Below are 18,825 nucleotides of genomic sequence, written 5' to 3' on the forward strand. Positions count from 1 at the left end.
GTCACCAAACTCTGTAAACCAATGAGAATGGTAACAGTGTAAGTTGTCCTGCCCGAACAGGTGCAACAAAATGAACAGCAGGATGAGGGAGATGCCAATTAAGTGCAGTTTGTACACGCCCACACAGTCCTGAGCAGAGGTCTTATCAGGTGAAAGAGGTCTTATCAGGTGAAAGCACCTGCGTAGGTGGACTATGGGTGTGCAGGGACTTCAACATTGAATCCTATGTGAGTCTTATTACACAGAGGTCAAAGCCTAATGGGAGATGTATTTGTTGAATGCTAACAAAAGTATGGAACTTTAAAATTAAATGTTATTAGCTGGTACAGTAGTACATTTATTTTAGAATATACATTTAGATAGAAATTATATATAATTTAGAGAGGGAAGTCCATGATGACGTTCAACTTTTCAGAAAGACAATTAAAAGAAACACTCTTTGATAATGAGGATAGTGTTACAGAGGCCAAACTGGAAATGGAGCTATCCCCTACAGCTTTACTACTAAAAATTGGTCAATATAAGTATAATTTCTACGAGTATTTCCATTATCTGCTACTTTATACTTCTACTCCACAACAATTCGGAGGGAAATATTGTTCTTACACCACTACATTTATTTGATAGCTTTAGTTACTAGTTACTTTGCAGGTTCAGATTTATAATACTATATATAAATAACGTATTTTTTGATTCATTGATCCCTTAAAGTGATGTGCATATTAATGCATCAATAATTATAATTCAGCAATATTATATACATTATTCTGAAAATGATTCTTTCTGCATAATGAGTATTGTTTTTGGGTACTTTAAGTATATTTTTGAGGCTAATACTTTACTTTTACACAAGGAAAATCTTGAATGCAGGACTTGTACTTGTAACAAAGTATCTCTACGTTGTGTTGCTGCTTTAAGTAAAAGATCTGAGTAGTTTTTCACCACTGCATAGAATTTAAATGATCCGCTCTAAATGACTGACCAGTGTCTGAAGACAGTGTGGACTTTCTTTAGGTGCCTGCTCGTTGAGGTGACCCTCACAGCCATACTTTGACCCGTGCACATTGCTGTACAGCTTTATTTTTTGCAGTGAGAGTCCAAAGATTTTATTGATAATAGCCTACATGATTAGGCCTGTTTCTCAAGAGGGAGCACTAATGTCGGTTAACGTTTCACTCTCTCAGCTGTCCTTAACTATACAATCTCCCACAGACTTTAGGGGGCGTGTCAGCCTCACACAGGCCATGTGTTGGCTAGTTGGTCATGTGACACCTCCCCCCCAAAAAACACCACATTTGTAGGCTTTAGTTACAATTTCCCATACCCCTTAAAAAAGAAGAAAAAACCCCACATTATTAAGACAGTGTTTTCCTTCATACAGACTCTGGATTCCCACACTTTCTCAGTCAGATCCCATTTTATTTCTCCCCCTTGGCTTTAATTTAAACAACTGGTCATCACACCAATATTCCTATAACGGCTTAGCCTCCTTTATATGTCTGGGGTATGAGTTTATGGCGAGCTTTTTTATACTTAATGTGTTTTTATCTCCCATTACATCCCAATAATGCTCCTATAATATTCCCCCATATGACTGCTTTGCTTTGTTTTTGTGTATTCTAATAATATAGTCCAGGTTTATTATAGTTGAAAAAAGTCACTGACATTTAATGAGTCTGCTGCTGAATCCTTCTGCTAAATATGAGTCGTGAAGGGAAATTTCATTTCGGTCTGCTGATAACTGCCAGAAGATAACTGCCTCTCGTCTCAGTTGGACTCAAAGACCTCGGATGTTTTTTTTTTTTTCTTTCTTTCTATAAACAACCACTGGTCTGCTCTCAGGAAGTACGTATGAATATGAATATGGATGCAAATACACAGTGAGGATGCCCAGCGCTTGAACCAACACAGCGCGCTGATATCTGCGCATATTTGTTTTGACATTTTATTTCTGTTCGTGCTTGAACTGAAAGCATGTTTCTTTTGCGGAGGTCGCGCTGGAGCCTCTTTTGAAGCCCACAAGGATGGCGTTGTACCTGAGTGTTTGCAGAGGAACCTTTTGTAACGTCGCATTGAATTGCACCATGGTTTTCAATCAGACCTCACACCGGCCAGGCTACACCGAGCCTCGGTAGTAGCCTACAGTCAGTGCGCTGTTTATCATAAAAATGGAAGACCTTTCACGTCAAGAAAAGGCGTCAGTCCGGTAATATGCGTCTGAATAACTGATTTTTCATTCCCACGTCAATTGACACATCTGGGAAAGGATTTTTTTTCCTCCCCTCCAGTCTACCAAGACAGCTGTGTCATCAACAACCGGCGTGGTGTTGTTGTTGTCTGATTTTTACGAGCCTGGGCCACTGGATATCGGCACTGTCTGCCTCTGCGCCAGCCATAGGCTACCCCGTTTCTAAGGTAGGTATCACACCTTCGTTAATATTATGTTTTTCTTTATACATCTCCGCATCAGTTGCTTACATCATCTAGCCATATAACCAGCTGTCATAGTCAAAATGCACTGTCTGCCTAATTAGCAGCAGAGAATACGACGCTGTATTGCGGAGGAGATACGGGCCTGATGGCATTTTTACGCGTAAAAAAGGTTGACAGCGAGCCGCTGCGTGTTCACAAGCCAAATTATTCAACCTTGAAGCCATAAGGCCTGTATTCTGACTCAAAACACAAGATATGGGAAGATATGGCAACACCGACCGCGCAATGCAACCCACAGCCCGCGTTTAAGTTCAGTCGTGACAGACCTTATAAATATTTCACTAAAAAACAAGCCTCAATCAGCTGACAGGTGATGCTGGAGCATGCACGGCGTTATTAATCAAATACCTACACCCCATCAGTGTCAGCGTGAGGAGCCTCTTTCTGCAAGGCCATGATGGAAAACATCTGCATGTTTACGGATAACAAGAGTGTAGCAGGGTTGTATGGTGCCTGTGTGAATGGGCGGTAGTTACTCTGATTGTGAATACGCTGGTGATGCTTGTGTGTTTGTGCGCAGCCAGGTGATGATGTGTTGGCGCGTCTTTGAGGTGCGGGAGAGCCAGGCGTCTGGATGAGGAGAGCCTCGATCATCACATGTGTTTTTAAAGATGATACCCGATGAACTGCCGCAGTATCACACCTTACATCCTGTATGAGACGATCCACAAGGATCGAGGGGTTGGGAAATAAACGTGAAATTAAGGTTAGTCAACACTGCTTATTTCCCCCCTTTTCCGGGCGTGACAGCCACTCAAAACGACCATCACACACAGAATTCTTCTTCACCACCCCACCACAAGCTTAAAATGAAAACGTTTGTTATAGTTATTCTCTACCTGACTGCATGGCTTTAATATATCTTTCAGTGTTTGGAAGAATCAGAGAAGGCTGCTTGACTTGGCTGGAAATGGTATATCTAGATTGAATTGACATTTTATTTTTGAAATAAGCAGGAATCTCAGCTAGTACTGCTACAAAACAATGTGAGATTTTAAAAAGATTGGTTGCAAATATCACAAAACTGCAACTTCTACTGAATATAACAGACATTCCTATGTGAATGTAGAAACAGGATGATGGGTTTAAGGGATGAAGCACGTTGGATACTTCACTATCTGCCTGAAATTGAACTGAAATATAAAATGAAACTAATTACCAGTCAGTCTTGCTTGACCTTGGAGCAGAATAATGGCAGAACATCTGCCTATGACTTTAAGTCCTGCTTAGGCTAACAGATACAGATACATCAGATCTGATATGTGACTCTTATGCTGTTTGGTTTAAGCACAAATTGGTACAAAAGGAGGGGAGCGGGGATGGTTTTGAGCAGCTGTGAGTTTGTGGGGTCATTGAGTGCATGCTGTGAGCCACACATACTGTGCAGTGTGTCTTAAATGCAGAAACAAAACCAGGGCCCGCACAACCTGTCCTTGCTTGACTGGTGATCCCAAATTCAGTCCAGAAATGTGATTAAATCAGGAAACAGCAACTGTATGTGGCAGCAAATAAATGGCATGGTGATATATGGTGATACTTTGGTTAAGAGTTAATGAAATTTGGCAGAGCTTATGATGTATTTACAGAAAGAATAAATGTGACCAGTGTTTTCAATAAAGGAGAAAGGATTCTGACTACATTTGAGCTTTTGTCCATAAAGTGGATGATTCAGTTGCTCTGACCGGCAGTGTAGGCCTACATCATGTCTCATTCCAAAAAGGATGAGCAATTCAGTATTAAGTTTGGAAGATTGAATGAATACACAAATATACTGGAGTCAGAAAGGGTGAGGGAAGGCCCACACAGGGCCAGAGAGGAGAGGGACTGATGGATGTGCGACATACGTGGCAGATGCTGACATTTTAAGCCCATTTCTCTAGTCGAGTGGATACTCCTGTCTGGATGAGCAGTAATGGATTTTTTTTTTTCTTCTTTTCTTGCTGTGGATTTCTCGGAGCACCCAAAGAGATTGTTTCCCTAGAGTTTGAGCACCAGCAGTCAATAGGTTGTTAAAAGTAATATATATATAGCTACTACTGGCCAGTCGTGCAGATATTTCCAAGTCAATACCACTGTAGACATGTTTAGCTGGCTTCAGTGTGCATTGTTGTTTCTTTAAGGAGAGAACAGGTGCTTCTTCCATCTGTGGTTTCACCATCTTGATTCTCTCAGCTTTGTCAGAGGGAGATGGCATGAGAAATGATGAAGACTTGTTTCCACTGCAGCACATGGGCAACATGAGTGACTGCTATCAGTTAGGATTTATAAACTGTGCTTCTGGCTGTGTGTGTAGGTTTCAGTGATCATCCCAATGGAGACATTTCTGGTTATTCGGGTCTGAGAAGTAATTCACCTTGTTTACTACGAGTAGAAAAGATAACTGTTTAGCTCAGGGGAAAGTTTGCCCCTAGTGGTTTTGGATTGAATCTTGCCACAGTTTTCTCTCCCATCACTGTGCTTCACAAAAATAATAAAACAATGCTCCACATTGTCATATTCCAGCTTATCAAATGGGAGGGTTTGCTGCTTCTCTTTGTCAAATATAATAGTAAACTGAGTACGTTTGGGTTTTGGACTTTTGTTCAGACAAAACAAGACATTTGAATATGTCACTTTGGGCTCTGCAAAGTTGTGACTGACATCTTTGTCTCAGTACTGGTATCAGTGTAACTCCATACTAATGTCTGTTTACATCTGTGTCCGCTCAGAGATGATGGGAAACTGTCAAGATGAGGTGAATTTAAGTTTGTATTATTCCTCTTCATGTGTGTAGAAGTTGGCTGTTATCTTGGAATTGTATATATTATGGAGGTGTTGCTTGAGTGGCATGAGATGTTCTTTTTTTTTTTTTAAATCAACAAGCTTGTTAATCTATTAATAAAGCTAGGGGTGTTTCATCTTGCTATTGAATTTCCTCATATACAAAATATAGAGCACTTCTAATTAGAAAGGGAGTTAGCAAAGCTGATGTATGTTGTTATTTCATAGAACTATTGCATTCAAAAGTGGAAAAAATATTGGTCAAAATTGAAACGGCAGAGATATCCTGACTTTAGATGACACTTGTAAGGCTGGATCCTACACTTCCCATAATGCATCTCAATAAAAACCCTTGTGATATGCTCACTTCCTGGTAAACTTCATGCTCCCAGGTTGAAACACAGGCTGTATGTTATAAATTTATGAATGAAGACCGAGCTTAGATAACCCTGGTGACATCGGTGTGACATCATCAGGGTCATTTTTTCAGACTTCAGCTGCTCAAAAAGCTAACATCAGACACTTGTTTTCACAAACTGAAAAACCATGAAAATGTGTGGAGTGCCCCTTTAATCTTAAGCCGTCCATCACTAATGTAGGTTAAATCGAATTAATTACCTAAATTACCTTTGTATTAGTATTGTATATTATCATAATGACGCAAATTGTTGAATCTCGCATCAACATTAAACCCTGCTAAATTCCTTGTGGATTAAATCAACTTTTCATGCACTTGAGTCAGTCATAGTGTTGTTTTATAAATAGGTGTGAAGGTTCTCTCTCTGGTGGATCCTTGATTAAAGGGAATGCCATTTACCAGTGGTATCATGGGTGCAAATCCTGCCTTGGACATTGTTAGATGTCATTCCCCTTTGTCTTCTGTCTCTCCTGGCTCTTTATTAATACGCTGTCCAGTAAAGAGAGGGAGACCAAAAAGAACCAAAAAAAATAATTGAATCCCATTAGATTTTTTTTAAGCTGTGTCTACGACTCTCAACTCCTCCTCTCTAAACAGATATCATAACGGCATACAGAATACTTGCTCTGCTTAAGAAATGATTGTAATCTTATTTGTCTGATAGCATTCCATTTTTTTTTTTTTTTTAACGTGATGCACTGGATGTAGGGGCTGAAAAAAACATGGTGAAATTTGAAATGGACAGACATCCCATGCACCCACTTGCTCTACAAATACCCACTGGCTTCTTATTGCTTTATTTGGGAGCTCCCTTTGTTTGTGGCTCGCTGGGTGATCCATAAGGTCATACATGCGTGTCCCTTGTTTGACCGGAGGATGTCTGGGATGTACATGTCCAAATTAACCAGTGAAAATTCAAATTAAATGCTCCCTTTTAAATGCGTTCTTTCTGGTCTGTAAGCCTCTTACAGCACCCAAGTCTTCATTGCAGTGTGTAGTCAAGAGTAATGATGTGTGGTAATGATTTCCTTGAGGCAACTCATCTTTGTTCATTCCCCCTCTGTTTCCTTCTCATTAAACCTTTCATAACCATTCGCATGGTACCATGCAAAATAAATAAAGTTAGGAGCCAACAGTTACTCCTCTCTTGTTGGCACAGAGGTCCCAGTCTCAAGCCATGTTAATCACTACCTATTTATATGTATCTGCAGTATCTTCCACATGGATAACCATGCAAGTATTTGGGACAGAAAGCAATATGTTTACATGTGTTCGTGTGCCAGTATCTTTTTTTTATTATCAATAAGCCCTTAGCATAGTCATTTAAGCATCATTATGTGAGAACAGTAATTGGCAAGAAATGGAGTTACTAGCAGAGCACGTTGTAGCTCTATTTTGAATTATACATGTTTCAGCATGCATAAATGGTCCAAAGTGGTTTAGAGTCATGTGTTATTGCCCCGATTCTCATTAAAGACACTCAGTAATTCACCAAAGACCTTCAAAAGACCTTGACTAACTAAATCATTAGGAGGCAGTAACATATTTTTCTGGCAGCTGTGTGTTGCAAACAGCGAAAATGTATGTTCCACATCATTGTTGTCCTAACATGTCACTGCCTACATGGGTCTGAAACTGACATGGAGCATAAAGCTGCCTACACGTGATAGGTGGCAAAACCGCTTTTTGCTGGCCGTTCCATTGATTTTCTATGGGGAGAGCAGTGCCACCCAACTATGCGCTGCGCTACCCCTGGCGTCGCGCACTGCTCGGATTTGCCAAAATTATTTCAACTTTGACTTAGTTGCCGCTGACCTTTCGAAAGCGTAACCAATAAGATAACAGCTGTTGTTACCTAGCAACGGGAAAAAGCTTTCTTGTTACCCTTGATGACGAATACCTGCGATTTGCTCTCTGCGCTTTGCTCTGCGCCCTACCTAGCGGTGCGCAGAGAGCAAATCGCTTATCATGTGTAGGTGGCTTAATGTTTGCAGAAGTATCTCACAGGAGCAATTCATTCATTAAAGGTCACCAGCAAAAACTCAGGGTTCAGCAACCATATGTGAAATAGGCGAGTAGCCTATATACAGTGACTTCAGAAATGCAAATCTGAATGCAGGATGACTTGTATGTGTTGTAAATGTTATTTGTCCTGAAAAGAATCCCAGCTGATTGGCTAGGTGTCAGCAAAAGGAGCTCCAACTTTGATTTTTGATGATTCAAATACAAACATGTTGGAGATTTAAAGGGGCTGTACTTGATATTCAGAACTTAATATAGCAGCAAACACATATTTGCTATAGCTATAGTGGAGTAATGGTGTCCTAACCAGAGAATAAAGTTACACTCCCTCTGTGTGTTGTCATCCGAGCGTCTCTATTCTTTGTTTTAATAGCCGGTCTGGCGTGCATGTGGCCATGAAAAAACGTAGGTATGTCACATATTGGAGAACTGCGTTAGCCGTGTGGAGGCAATCCCAGCCCGCTGTTTTTTTAAGTATTTCGAGTACAGCCCCTTTAAAGAAGGTGATCTTAAAGTCTTTTTTTCTATATAGCATATATCTGTTTGCCAATTATTTTAATTGCATTTTTTTTATTATAAGCCCTGTAATAGGTTTCAATTCTGGGTAAATTAAGAGATTGAGAATCTGACTGATTTTTTTTCAAATGGCAATTTTTCTACACAATCACTGGCAAATAAACAATGCCGGTTCAGAGCAATGTGTCGAGAACATTGGTGTATCAAAAACAATTACACGGTTGCAGCCGATATAGCAGAGGTGAGACTGTACAAGTGTTACACTCACATTTCTGGATGGGAGCCACTTGGGCCAAAACAAGTCTCTACACAAGCCACTCATAATCATCTTGTTAAAGTCAATGATCTTTTTTTTGGGGGGGGGAAGAACCATATATAAGAAAACACTGCCTGAATCAGACACCCTGTGATCTGCCATCGCCTGCCATTTGCCCCAGTTATGCCTGTTCATTGTATCACTCTTAGTGCAGTGAACAGCGGGAATGACAGGAATAGGACTTGCTCAAGTGAGACCCTGAGCTGAAAACCTGCCAATCACACCTGTAAGGCCAACAAGCCTGTACATTTGTACCACTTCTCTTGCTTTTCAGCTTGAGGTACAGACCCTCAAAATGCTCTGACATGTCTGACATGATTTTCAACAACTCTTAAAAAAGTGTCTGATGTGATTTTTTAATTCACACACACACACACACACACACACACACACACACACACACACACACACACACACACACACACACACACACACACACACACACACACACACACATAGAGAATGTGTATATATAACCTTCAGAGGTGGCAGTGTGTATGCTTCACCAGCAATTAGCTTTGTCACTCAAGCTCTTTATTTTCTCTACAACACTGTAAGGTCTAAATAACCGGTGTGTGTGTGTGTGTGTGTGTGTGTGTGTGTGTGTGTGTGTGTGTGTGTGTGTGTGTGTGTGTCTGTGTGTCTGTGTGTGTGTGTGTGTGTGTACGCGCTTATTCTGTGCAACCTACGCTATGACTCGCTTATCGGGGGATTTTGAGCACAAGGAGTAGGATGATTTGAATGTTGGAAGACCACTTGTGGCCTATATCTGGCTTTGCTAATCACACCAACGCTGCTGCTGCTGCTGCCGCTGCCGCTCCATCTTTCAGTCAGGAGAAGGTTCAACTCAGCAAGTGCACCAGCAGGTTTATTATAATAATTCTGATGTTTAATTAGATTTTTAGATAGAAATGACCATGAAATGAATGTCCATTTGCCATTCTTCAGCCTCTCACTAAATACTGCACTGCAAACAAGGCTTTCTAAGGCACTTTAAAATCTACTATAGCTCTTTTTGAGATTTTAGTCAAGCCCACTACAAGCTGCTGGGAGGCAAATCATATGTCTAGTTTACAGTGATGTTGAGTTGATCCCTGTTTTGCTTTGGGCTAGTAGGCTTTGCTTAATTGTTGCTGAATAGTTTATGAGGTTGGTCTTGTTGGGGCAGGGACAGCCTATGTGCCGAGGGTTATGATGTTTTTAGCTTCTTTTTTTAAATCGGTGAATCAAATAAATCAAAACGATGGAATTTGAATCAGTAGACAGTAAGCACATGTAGTGAAGTCTGGCTGCTCTGGATCATAAAATAGGTTTAGCTTTGGTTCAAGCAGGTTTGATTTGGCTCAGAGAGATCATCCATGTTGTTGTGTAGAGCAGACAAGACATTCCTCACTTCCATTTGAGATAAGGAACATCATGTACTGTGGAAAGATTACTTATATCTGACAGTGTGGATTTCTATATGGTCAGTATTTGTTTAATAAATATCCAAGAAAAAAAAGAAAAGACTTAAAATGAAAAAAACTAAAAGGGAGGCAGGCAATATTGCTGGTTAATCCACATCTAAAATAAGTCAGATCTTGGTTAGAGAGGGATGCTGGCTCAGTGAAGCATGTGCAGCTGCAGAGTGGAGCTCTTCCCCTCATGCACGGGGGTGAGCATGGAGGTTTTTTTAAGTTCTTACTCTTTTCCCTGCAGCGCTATACCTCACAGTCTGGGTTTCACATCCAAATATAAAGAGCAAACAAAACAGAGACTTTCTCTTTGTATATAATGAGGTGATTCCTCTCTTTTTTTGTAATGTGATGGACAAGAGGATTTACTCAATGTACAGTCCTGAATAATGTCTTCGTCCGTCACACCATATGTAATGGAGACTGTCCTTCCCCGAAAAACGCCTGCATAAGTCGTTTAAGTTGCAATTACGAGCCATATTTACGCTTACAGTGACTGTGCCCTCTAGTGGCCGTAGTAATTCTGACGGGAGCAAAGCAGGAGGTGAGTTGACGAAGTATAAGAGCCCATTATACATCCATGATAAGAGCACGTAAATCATAGATGAATTATATTAGACGCAAATGCACGCTTGAATTGAAGTTATGTGTGGCAGGTGGTGGATGAGTCAAACAATCACAGGACTTTCACGCAGGAGACCCAGCTTTGGGTCCCATTCGGGGTTTTTTTAGCTTTATGGAACAAACAGAACTATGTCACGTTCTGCGTCACGTGCATAGCCTGAAGTGAAGTAAATAGCAAATATCCATGATTTTAACCCAAACCACGATTTTTTTCCTAAACTTTAAGTAGATATTGTGTCTCACAACGTCAACGGCGCGTTTTAAACTGCGAGCATTACCTTTAGATATAAGGGCAGTAAATACTCCTGTGGGTCTGATTTCCTGGCACCGCTAGGGGCGCTAATATATGAAATGCTCCTATGGGTCATTTTAGAGAGTAGGAATAAACGACCTATATCGTCGTATTGTTTGGAGGACTTGTTATTGCACACAGTGCTCATGCTGCACACATTCTACACGTTGCTTTCTTGATTGATTTTCATTGTTCAATTTTTGTTTCTTCTCTCTCTTTTCTGCTTCTTTTTTCTGTGATGTGAACGTTTTGAACCCTTTATATGTGCGACAGAAAAAGTAAACAACATAGACTAAATGAAAACGTGTCCAGTGTTGTATAAGGACATGTGGAACTGTAAGCCTGTAAGTGTTCATACATGCTAAGTGCAGTGGGTCACCTTGGTTACTGCAGATCCTAGCAGAAGATGATGAAGGCAAGGGCAAACTGAGGTGGGAAACGGGGCTCGGGGGTCATACACTGGCCGTCTCTTTTTGACCAGGGAGCTAATGATGAGTATTGTGTTATTTTTGATTTCTATAGCATGTTACACTCTGTAACTGCAGCTCTATACATTTTTAACCATTAATGATGCACACATTGTACAGATGTTTACTTATGCAATCACACACCGACAATAATAGATTAATTTGTTGGCAGGAAAGGTGCATAGTTGAGACAAACACTAAGCATCTCTGCAAGTTTGTTGTGGCTCAAGGCTGTGTGGGAACAGTGAAAGCTTTTTTGTAGGGTATTTTTGGTTGCAGTCCATGAAAAATTTAGTGGTCACTCAGGTTGTACAACGCTAAGGAGGCAAATCCAAGGAGTGCGAAGTGTTGTGCATGTATATTTAAGTAAGTGTATTTGGGTTTTTGACCCCAAAAAGAATGATGCAACATGATTTATTCCACGTGACCATTCTTATAAAATACTAAAAATACTTACTTATTTTTATGTGCAAAATGCCAGAAAGAGGTCAAGAGAAAAACTGTGCAAAATTCATCTATGCCTCTTATGTGCCTTCCATCCCTGGCCTTGAGTGATGCATCAGCCTCTACATCTTCCTCCTCCTCCTCCTCCTGTCCATTCTCATCAGCCACAGGCGTTTTACTGCACAATGCAATATTGTAGAGCGTTCAGCACACAAGGGCAGTACATGAAGAAAGAAAGAGAAGTTGAGGCAATGCTCTATAGCAGCAAAGGGTGACTTCTGGTTTAGTGATGCACAATGAGGGAATTATTTGAATAATTAAAATAAATATTTTTTTCTTACCACAGACACACTTTAAAATACATATTAATTAGGCTCAATGTGCAAAAAAAATCTGTGCTGAGATTTTTTCTCCCTCCATATTTTAAATTCACAAAATGCATTTGTGCCTGCTGAGTAGGTCAGAATATCTAGTATATGAACACTTTTTGCGAGATTGGAGGAGCGACCCAGAGCAGGCTATAGTTAGGACAACAAGACACAAGAGAGAGCGTTGGACTCCCATAGTAACAGTTACAGACAGAAGACTGGTCACACTACCAGACGCATCTTTCTGGTTGCTTGGATTTTCGAGCAGGTTTTACCTTAGGTCACTGTTTTATTGTTAGGGCGAGCTGAACTGATTTTGTTTTTGTCCTAACTGGTGTGTAAAAGCCCACAGGGCATGTTGCTTGAAAGGTTTTCTAGCCTGCAGGTCGACCTGGCAGAGCCCAAGCTTTCCAATGTCTCTGAGTCTGCATGTGCAATACTGCTGTCAGAGGATTGAAACATCCACAAACAATGAAATAGGGTGATTGGTTATGTCACGCCTAATTTAATTTCTCAAATTTTGAAAGGAGCAACTATTGCGTCCTTAAAAAGCTGTAGGCTGATACCTGGATCATTACCTCTTGCTAGCAATAGGTGAACTCTACACCATCACTCTATTGGTGATGATGTTATGAAAGGTTGAGTGTGTCAGTGTTCCCTTGATGTGTTAAGGGATATCCTGTCCACATCAGAACACCTTCTGCTAATTGTTAATGCTTAATGGTGTGATACTGCATAAATGCTCGGACTGACCAAATGTTTAGGACAGTATCTCTCATTGCAAGTTGAGCTTCTGTGAACAGAAAGTGTGAGACATCTGGCCGTTAATATTTTGCCAGCATGACTTTATCTGCACAAAGTTAACTTTTGGAATACAAACTAGTCTTTGACACTTTCTCAGAAGGGAAAAGTTAGACAATTTGTAAAATATGCTTATTCTCTTTCTTGCAGAGAGTTAGATGAGAAGATTGATATCACTTATATGTTTGTGCAGTAAATACCCTGTTAGCTTAGCTTAGCACAAAGACCGGAAACAGACTAGCTCTGTCATGGAAAGCGTGTCCAAACTTTTGACTGGTATTGTAAATGGTTTGTAAACATTACTTTTCAGTTTCACTCTATTACTATGCAGGTTTTTAACTTATTCATTATGCCTTAGTTATTAATGACAATCAATGGACAGATATCATTGGAACGACCATGCTACCATGACCCAAAATCACAGTCACCACCCAAGATGTGCCTTAAAGAGTTTGAAACAGGTAAGTTGTGCATTGTTTGAATGTGAAAAAGTAGATACTAACCAGATGTTCATAAGAAGGAAGGAAATTAATCCTCTGCAGACCTTAGTTCCTGGCACTGGTCAATATTTATCTTCTGAAAGCAGGTTTTGCTTTGCCAACCGTGGTGATGAAATGACCAACCCGGTCTCACAGCAGTTCGTGAAATGGTCACATTATTTTACTCTATTGATTCGTGTACAGGGACACGATTTTCTCGTTTATTTCGTGGTGGTCACCACGAAATGGGAACATGACCATTTCACGAACTGCCATGAGCTACTGCCTGCTCTGGGGGATGCAACAACGGGGAAATTAAATGGTAGACGTGACAACAACGGCTGCCGGGACACGATCCGCGGTCTCTGGGGGACGCAACAACGGGGAAATTAAACGCCACACGCCGGCGAGAACAACGGGATGGACCGCCACACTCGGGACGCGATCCCCGGTCTCTGGGGGACGCGCTACAACATCAGGACGGTTGTGGTTAGGAAAAGAACGCGGAAAGGAATTGCCACACGCAGGACGCGATCCCCGGTCTCCAGGGTGAAAGTCCTGTGTTGTTTTTCGGCTTTTCAGTACTACTCTCTACTGTAATCGTGCTGTTATCACGAAAGATGCTTCCCTTTGAAATACATTACTTTCAAATTGGTCCTCACCACCACGAAATAAACGGCAAAATCGTGTCCCTGTACACGAATCAATAGATTAATAACGTCACCATTTCACAAACTGCCATGAGACTGGGCTGAAATGACACATCTTGTCACGTCACACAAGCCTCTGCGCTAGATGTATGTTTGATAAAGGGAAATAAAGATTATAAACAAGTGGCTGGGAACGTTTTACCTACCGAATTATGTACTCATTATCCGTCTCATGCTTTTGTTCAGACCATCGAGCACGTGGAAGTTGGTGTTTGACAAGATCAACGTGAGCATTTGTTTGTAGATCAGTGATCACAACCAGCTGGGATTTCATGGAGCTCCTGTTTTAGTATTCCAGTCTCAGTATTTTATTCTCCAAGCTCACATTAATGTAATCTATCTCGCTTCAAGGCTCTCTTTCCTACTGTGACAGTTGATAAAATGTTACTATGCTGCAAACATCTATACCTGATTTTCATGCTTAATAACTGGCTTCTTAAAGACTTGCAGCTGATGTGACAGGAGGGATTCAACTGACAAATAAAATATTTCAAATCAACCTTGAAAGCATTTATAATAAAAGTGTCATGTTATTCCTTTAAATATATTAGACAGATTTCCTATTTTGGATGACTACTTATGTCAAAGTAGCAGCCTTTGCAACGTGTGTAGTGTGTAACTCAGTACGTCATGAATTCAGCAGCAAGGTTGTATGGTTGCTATTGGAGAAGGATGCTTTCTCCATTTAAGATACTTGAGATACATTGTTAGTTGGGCATCAGGTACAAATCTAGCAGCAGTGAAGTTTAACCCAGGGATCATCACGTATGACGAGGCTGACGTCCTTCGTTGTTGCATATTCAGTGGTTAAGGAAGAGATGCATGGCTGACAGTGTTGCTAGGAGACCACACACAGCAACTAGTGTAAGAGGCTTGATTTCACCTCCCTCCCCCATTCTTGTAGTCTGGCTGCCTTTCACTGTTTTTCTATCCTCTCTTCCTCGCCTCCATTTGCTTATTCCCTCCACTCTCATGTTCCCTTCCTCGATATTCCCTTCCATCAGCCTGTCTCCAATTTTACGTTTTCCGCCTAATCATATTTATCTTCAGCCCGGTTGATCCCTTAGTGACTCTCTATTTATTGGTTTCCCCCATTTTTCACCGTGCCCCCTCCCATCTCTCTCTCCCGCTGCCTCGATCTCTCCTCCTCTCTTGCTGCTCATACTTCTCCTGAACGTTTCGCTCCTGCATCCTCTCTGCCTCTCTCCTCCTCCTCTCTCCCTGTTTGTTTCTCCGGCTGAACTGCAGCAATGTGTCTGGCTGAAGTGCGGTGACTGTGGTGTGCCGTGTGGCCGTGGGGTTAAGTTATGATACTGTACAGCGGTGGGCAAAAATATCTGTGGTATTAGGGAGAAACAGAATAAACTCAAGCATATGTAGGCTACAGTATCTTGTTTTTTTTTTTTAAAATACAGATCCCACATCATTGATAAAATGAGACTGAAACATCTGTGGACGTACAAAATCCTACCGATTTCTCCCCTACTTACTGTCACATACTAAATTACAAAGTTTCTTTGTGCTAATTTGCTATATAATTCAGCCTCGAAAGGATGCAAAACCAAACATCCCAGGACAGGCTGTGCAGACGAAACAAGATGATGTCTAATGAACAAGATATTCTGTGCTATCTGCCCTTTTAATCTAATTGCTTCTAGTCAAGCAGCTTTGCAAAGGCAAATATATCTTATAAATGCTTTTTCTGTAATCAAAAAAAAGAAGGCAGGTTGGTATTTGTAATCTTGTTTCAAATCACATGTTTTGTGGATGTCTGCAAAACACAAAGGGATAACATACCCCAGAGTAATTAGATGTGTATTTTAAATATGCTTTGTGGAAATATTGCCCCAATGTCAAGGCCAGGCCATGGCTGTGATGTGTCCCTCCACTCTGCAGTGTTACTGCCTTACTCACAGTGAGGTGCAGCAACACTACAGGTCCACTTGCTGAGGTGGAGGCTGGAGGGCAGAGGGCTGCAGCACAAAGTGTTCCAGAAGTGTTAAAAAGTCAATGGCAGTGAAAGACAAAAAGATTTTAGACAGAAGATACTAATAAAAGGAAAATCTTAAACTGCATAATATTTCACTTATAGCTTTTTTAACACCCAAAGACTCCAAATGTTTTCCATTTCCAAATTTTCTATTGACAATCTAAATTTTGTGTCATCAGTAGCCCACCCTCAAATCAGTGGCTTAGCATTTGCAATTATGGATTCACACAATGTGTGTATGTGTGTGTTTAGCATGTATGGGGGATTAGAGTGTGTATGTGATCTGTTTGCTTATGTGCATGAATGAGTAGTCTGCAGTGTTGCATGCAGATCCAGCTAAATGAATCGTGGCTCCATCTGCCTTCTGGTTCTAATGAGAGGAAATCAATTGACTCCTGAACCTACAGATGCTCCTGAAACAACTTGCTAAATGCTCCGAATTTACTTGGGATTTAAAGTGACTTGATCACAGCCAACCTATATGAGTGCACTGCATGGTTTGTGTATAAACAATGTTTGCGGCCTAGTTTGATCAGACAAACCTACCTGCAGATGTAAGATGAAGCTCTCCTGGTTCTTTTAGCTCGGCTAATAGCACACCAACCCACAGCATGCAATGCGGCAATCGCAGGGCTGCCCGCTCAGCTGCCAGATCCTCGAATCCCATATCAAAGCTCCAGTTATCAGTAGCCCAACCTACAGTCGCAGCTCCCTGACCTAATTAACATTGAGTCAGCAAGCATGGCAGCAGCAGCAGCGGTCATGGTTTTGGTAAGGGCTGTGGGATACAAGAATAGCAGTAGCCACGCTGACACACTGGATGACACACTGGGCTGTGACAGAAGAATCACACATAGCTACACAGCTCAACATGCTGCCTGGACCAAGTGACCGTGTCTGATGCTCCCACTGTGCATTGTGAGGGATGGTTTAGATATTTTAGTAAGGACGTTGTGTTTTTTTTTAGATAATTTTTTGGGCTTTTCCACCTTTATTTATTTGACAGGACAGCTAGGTGAGAAATGAGAGAGAGAGAGAGGGGGGGAAGACATGCAGGAAATTGTCACAGGTCGGATTCGAACCCTAGACCTCTGCGTCAAGGCATAAACCAAGTATATGTGCGCCTGCTTTACCCACTGAACCAACCTGGCCATGTGCAGTTGTGGTTTTTATATATATATATATATATATATATATATATATATATATATATATATATATATATATATATATATATATATATATATATATATATATATCTATATATATATATATCTATCCAGAATAAGAAGAGCTATTACAAAGCTGGAAAGTGTAAATGTCATGTATATTTTCTGCCCTTTTCATGCTGCTTGCGTCTTTGGTCAAGGTGTATAAAAGCAAAATGATCATTAAACTCGATTCACATGCAATACCTGGCAATATGAGCCATTCAAACCATTCAAACTATTAACCAACACTGAACCTTAATGCATCTCAAACTGATTCAGTTGTGTGCACCAACACTGCTGCAACTCAAAGCAAACTGATGCCAGAAGCACCAATAACAATGCTACACTGTCCCCCACTAAAAAAACTCTGTTGCTATTTATGATGGAAAAACACTGGAAACAGGCATCAGCTGACAGCTGTGCTTTTCTTAGCCAATTGCGTTGCACACTCACATTCTCCAATGTGAAAACACTGTTGGGCCCTCCGATATCTGCCCCACAACAAGCCTGACTTCTCATGGGGTGAGCGTGAGTAGGAAGCTGTGCATGCGCTACATATGACAAACCACATTACAGTCTGGCTAGCAGACAGGCTTAGCTAGGCCATCCCAGGGCCTGCAGCCAGAGATGCTCTGCAGCTGAGTTACCATGCTTACTCAAATATTCATAACTGGATAATGAAAGTATAAATAGTTTTCATGTGATACACTTGAGGTTGGGGTAAACAAAACTGCATCCTCCATCATCACGCATCACTGTGTCTCTGCTTTGAAGGCTGCCAGTTAGAGTAATGGGCAGGATTGTTCGTAATGACACAGTGAGCATGATAAGCTATGACTCCCCCCAAAGTTCTGCCTGTAATTTGGGTTTGATTATTTGGGTTTCATTGTGCGTTGCCACATCTCAAAGTAATCACTGTCAATCTTGTCAGCTTGCAAGTAGGCCAGGAGAGCTGTTAAACATGTTTTTTTTAATGATTAATGAGCTTAAACATTGCCCTTGTTTCTTTTTGTTTAGGTGAGTTGGAGGAGGCTGCCTGCGACATACGTCCCCTTCTCCAGAGACTTCTTCTATACCATGAGCTCTGGCTCTACCCAGGATGTGGCAGTCGAGCATTTCCTGCGTGACATAGAGAGGCGAAGCAAGCGGCTACACTGCGCTGTGAGAGGCTGCGAGGAGGAGCGACCCCGCAGCGACATGAACCTGCTGTATCGTAAGAGCCGTTTGGACTGGAGGCAGAGGGACCAAGAGGGAAGTAAAAAGAGGTGAGAGGATGAGCTCACAGCAGCTTTGCATATATGGGATTACATTAGGGTGCCGTTCAGTAGGAATATAAACCTCTTAGCTGGCGTGAATGAGTTTAATTTCAAAATCTTAATTCCAAGCAAAGTTCATGAAGTCACATGGGTTTGCCTGAAAAACACATTTGCCTAGCAGAACTTCATAATGAACCTAATATG

General features: G+C 41.1%; 1 protein-coding gene across 5 annotated transcripts in view; it reads left to right on the plus strand.

Annotated features, from left to right (window-relative positions):
- The first annotated feature begins 83 nt into the window (after positions 1 to 83).
- LOC116064925 (neuronal tyrosine-phosphorylated phosphoinositide-3-kinase adapter 1) overlaps positions 84 to 18,825 on the plus strand; it is a 51,805-nt gene continuing 33,063 nt past the window's right edge. For 2 of the 5 annotated variants that reach the window (XM_031320308.2, XM_031320309.2), the window contains exons 1-2: positions 3,021 to 3,199; positions 18,383 to 18,630. In XM_031320308.2, the coding sequence (XP_031176168.1) occupies positions 3,149 to 3,199; positions 18,383 to 18,630 (299 nt within the window). In that variant the 5' untranslated portion in view covers positions 3,021 to 3,148. Of the gene's footprint in view, positions 228 to 1,831; positions 2,416 to 3,017; positions 3,200 to 18,382; positions 18,631 to 18,825 lie in introns of those variants that run through there. The other 3 variants (XM_031320310.2, XM_031320311.2, XM_031320312.2) reach the window with 3 other exon arrangements.

Source organism: Sander lucioperca, chromosome 13, assembly GCF_008315115.2.
Source record: "Sander lucioperca isolate FBNREF2018 chromosome 13, SLUC_FBN_1.2, whole genome shotgun sequence".
NCBI lineage: Eukaryota > Metazoa > Chordata > Actinopteri > Perciformes > Percidae > Sander > Sander lucioperca.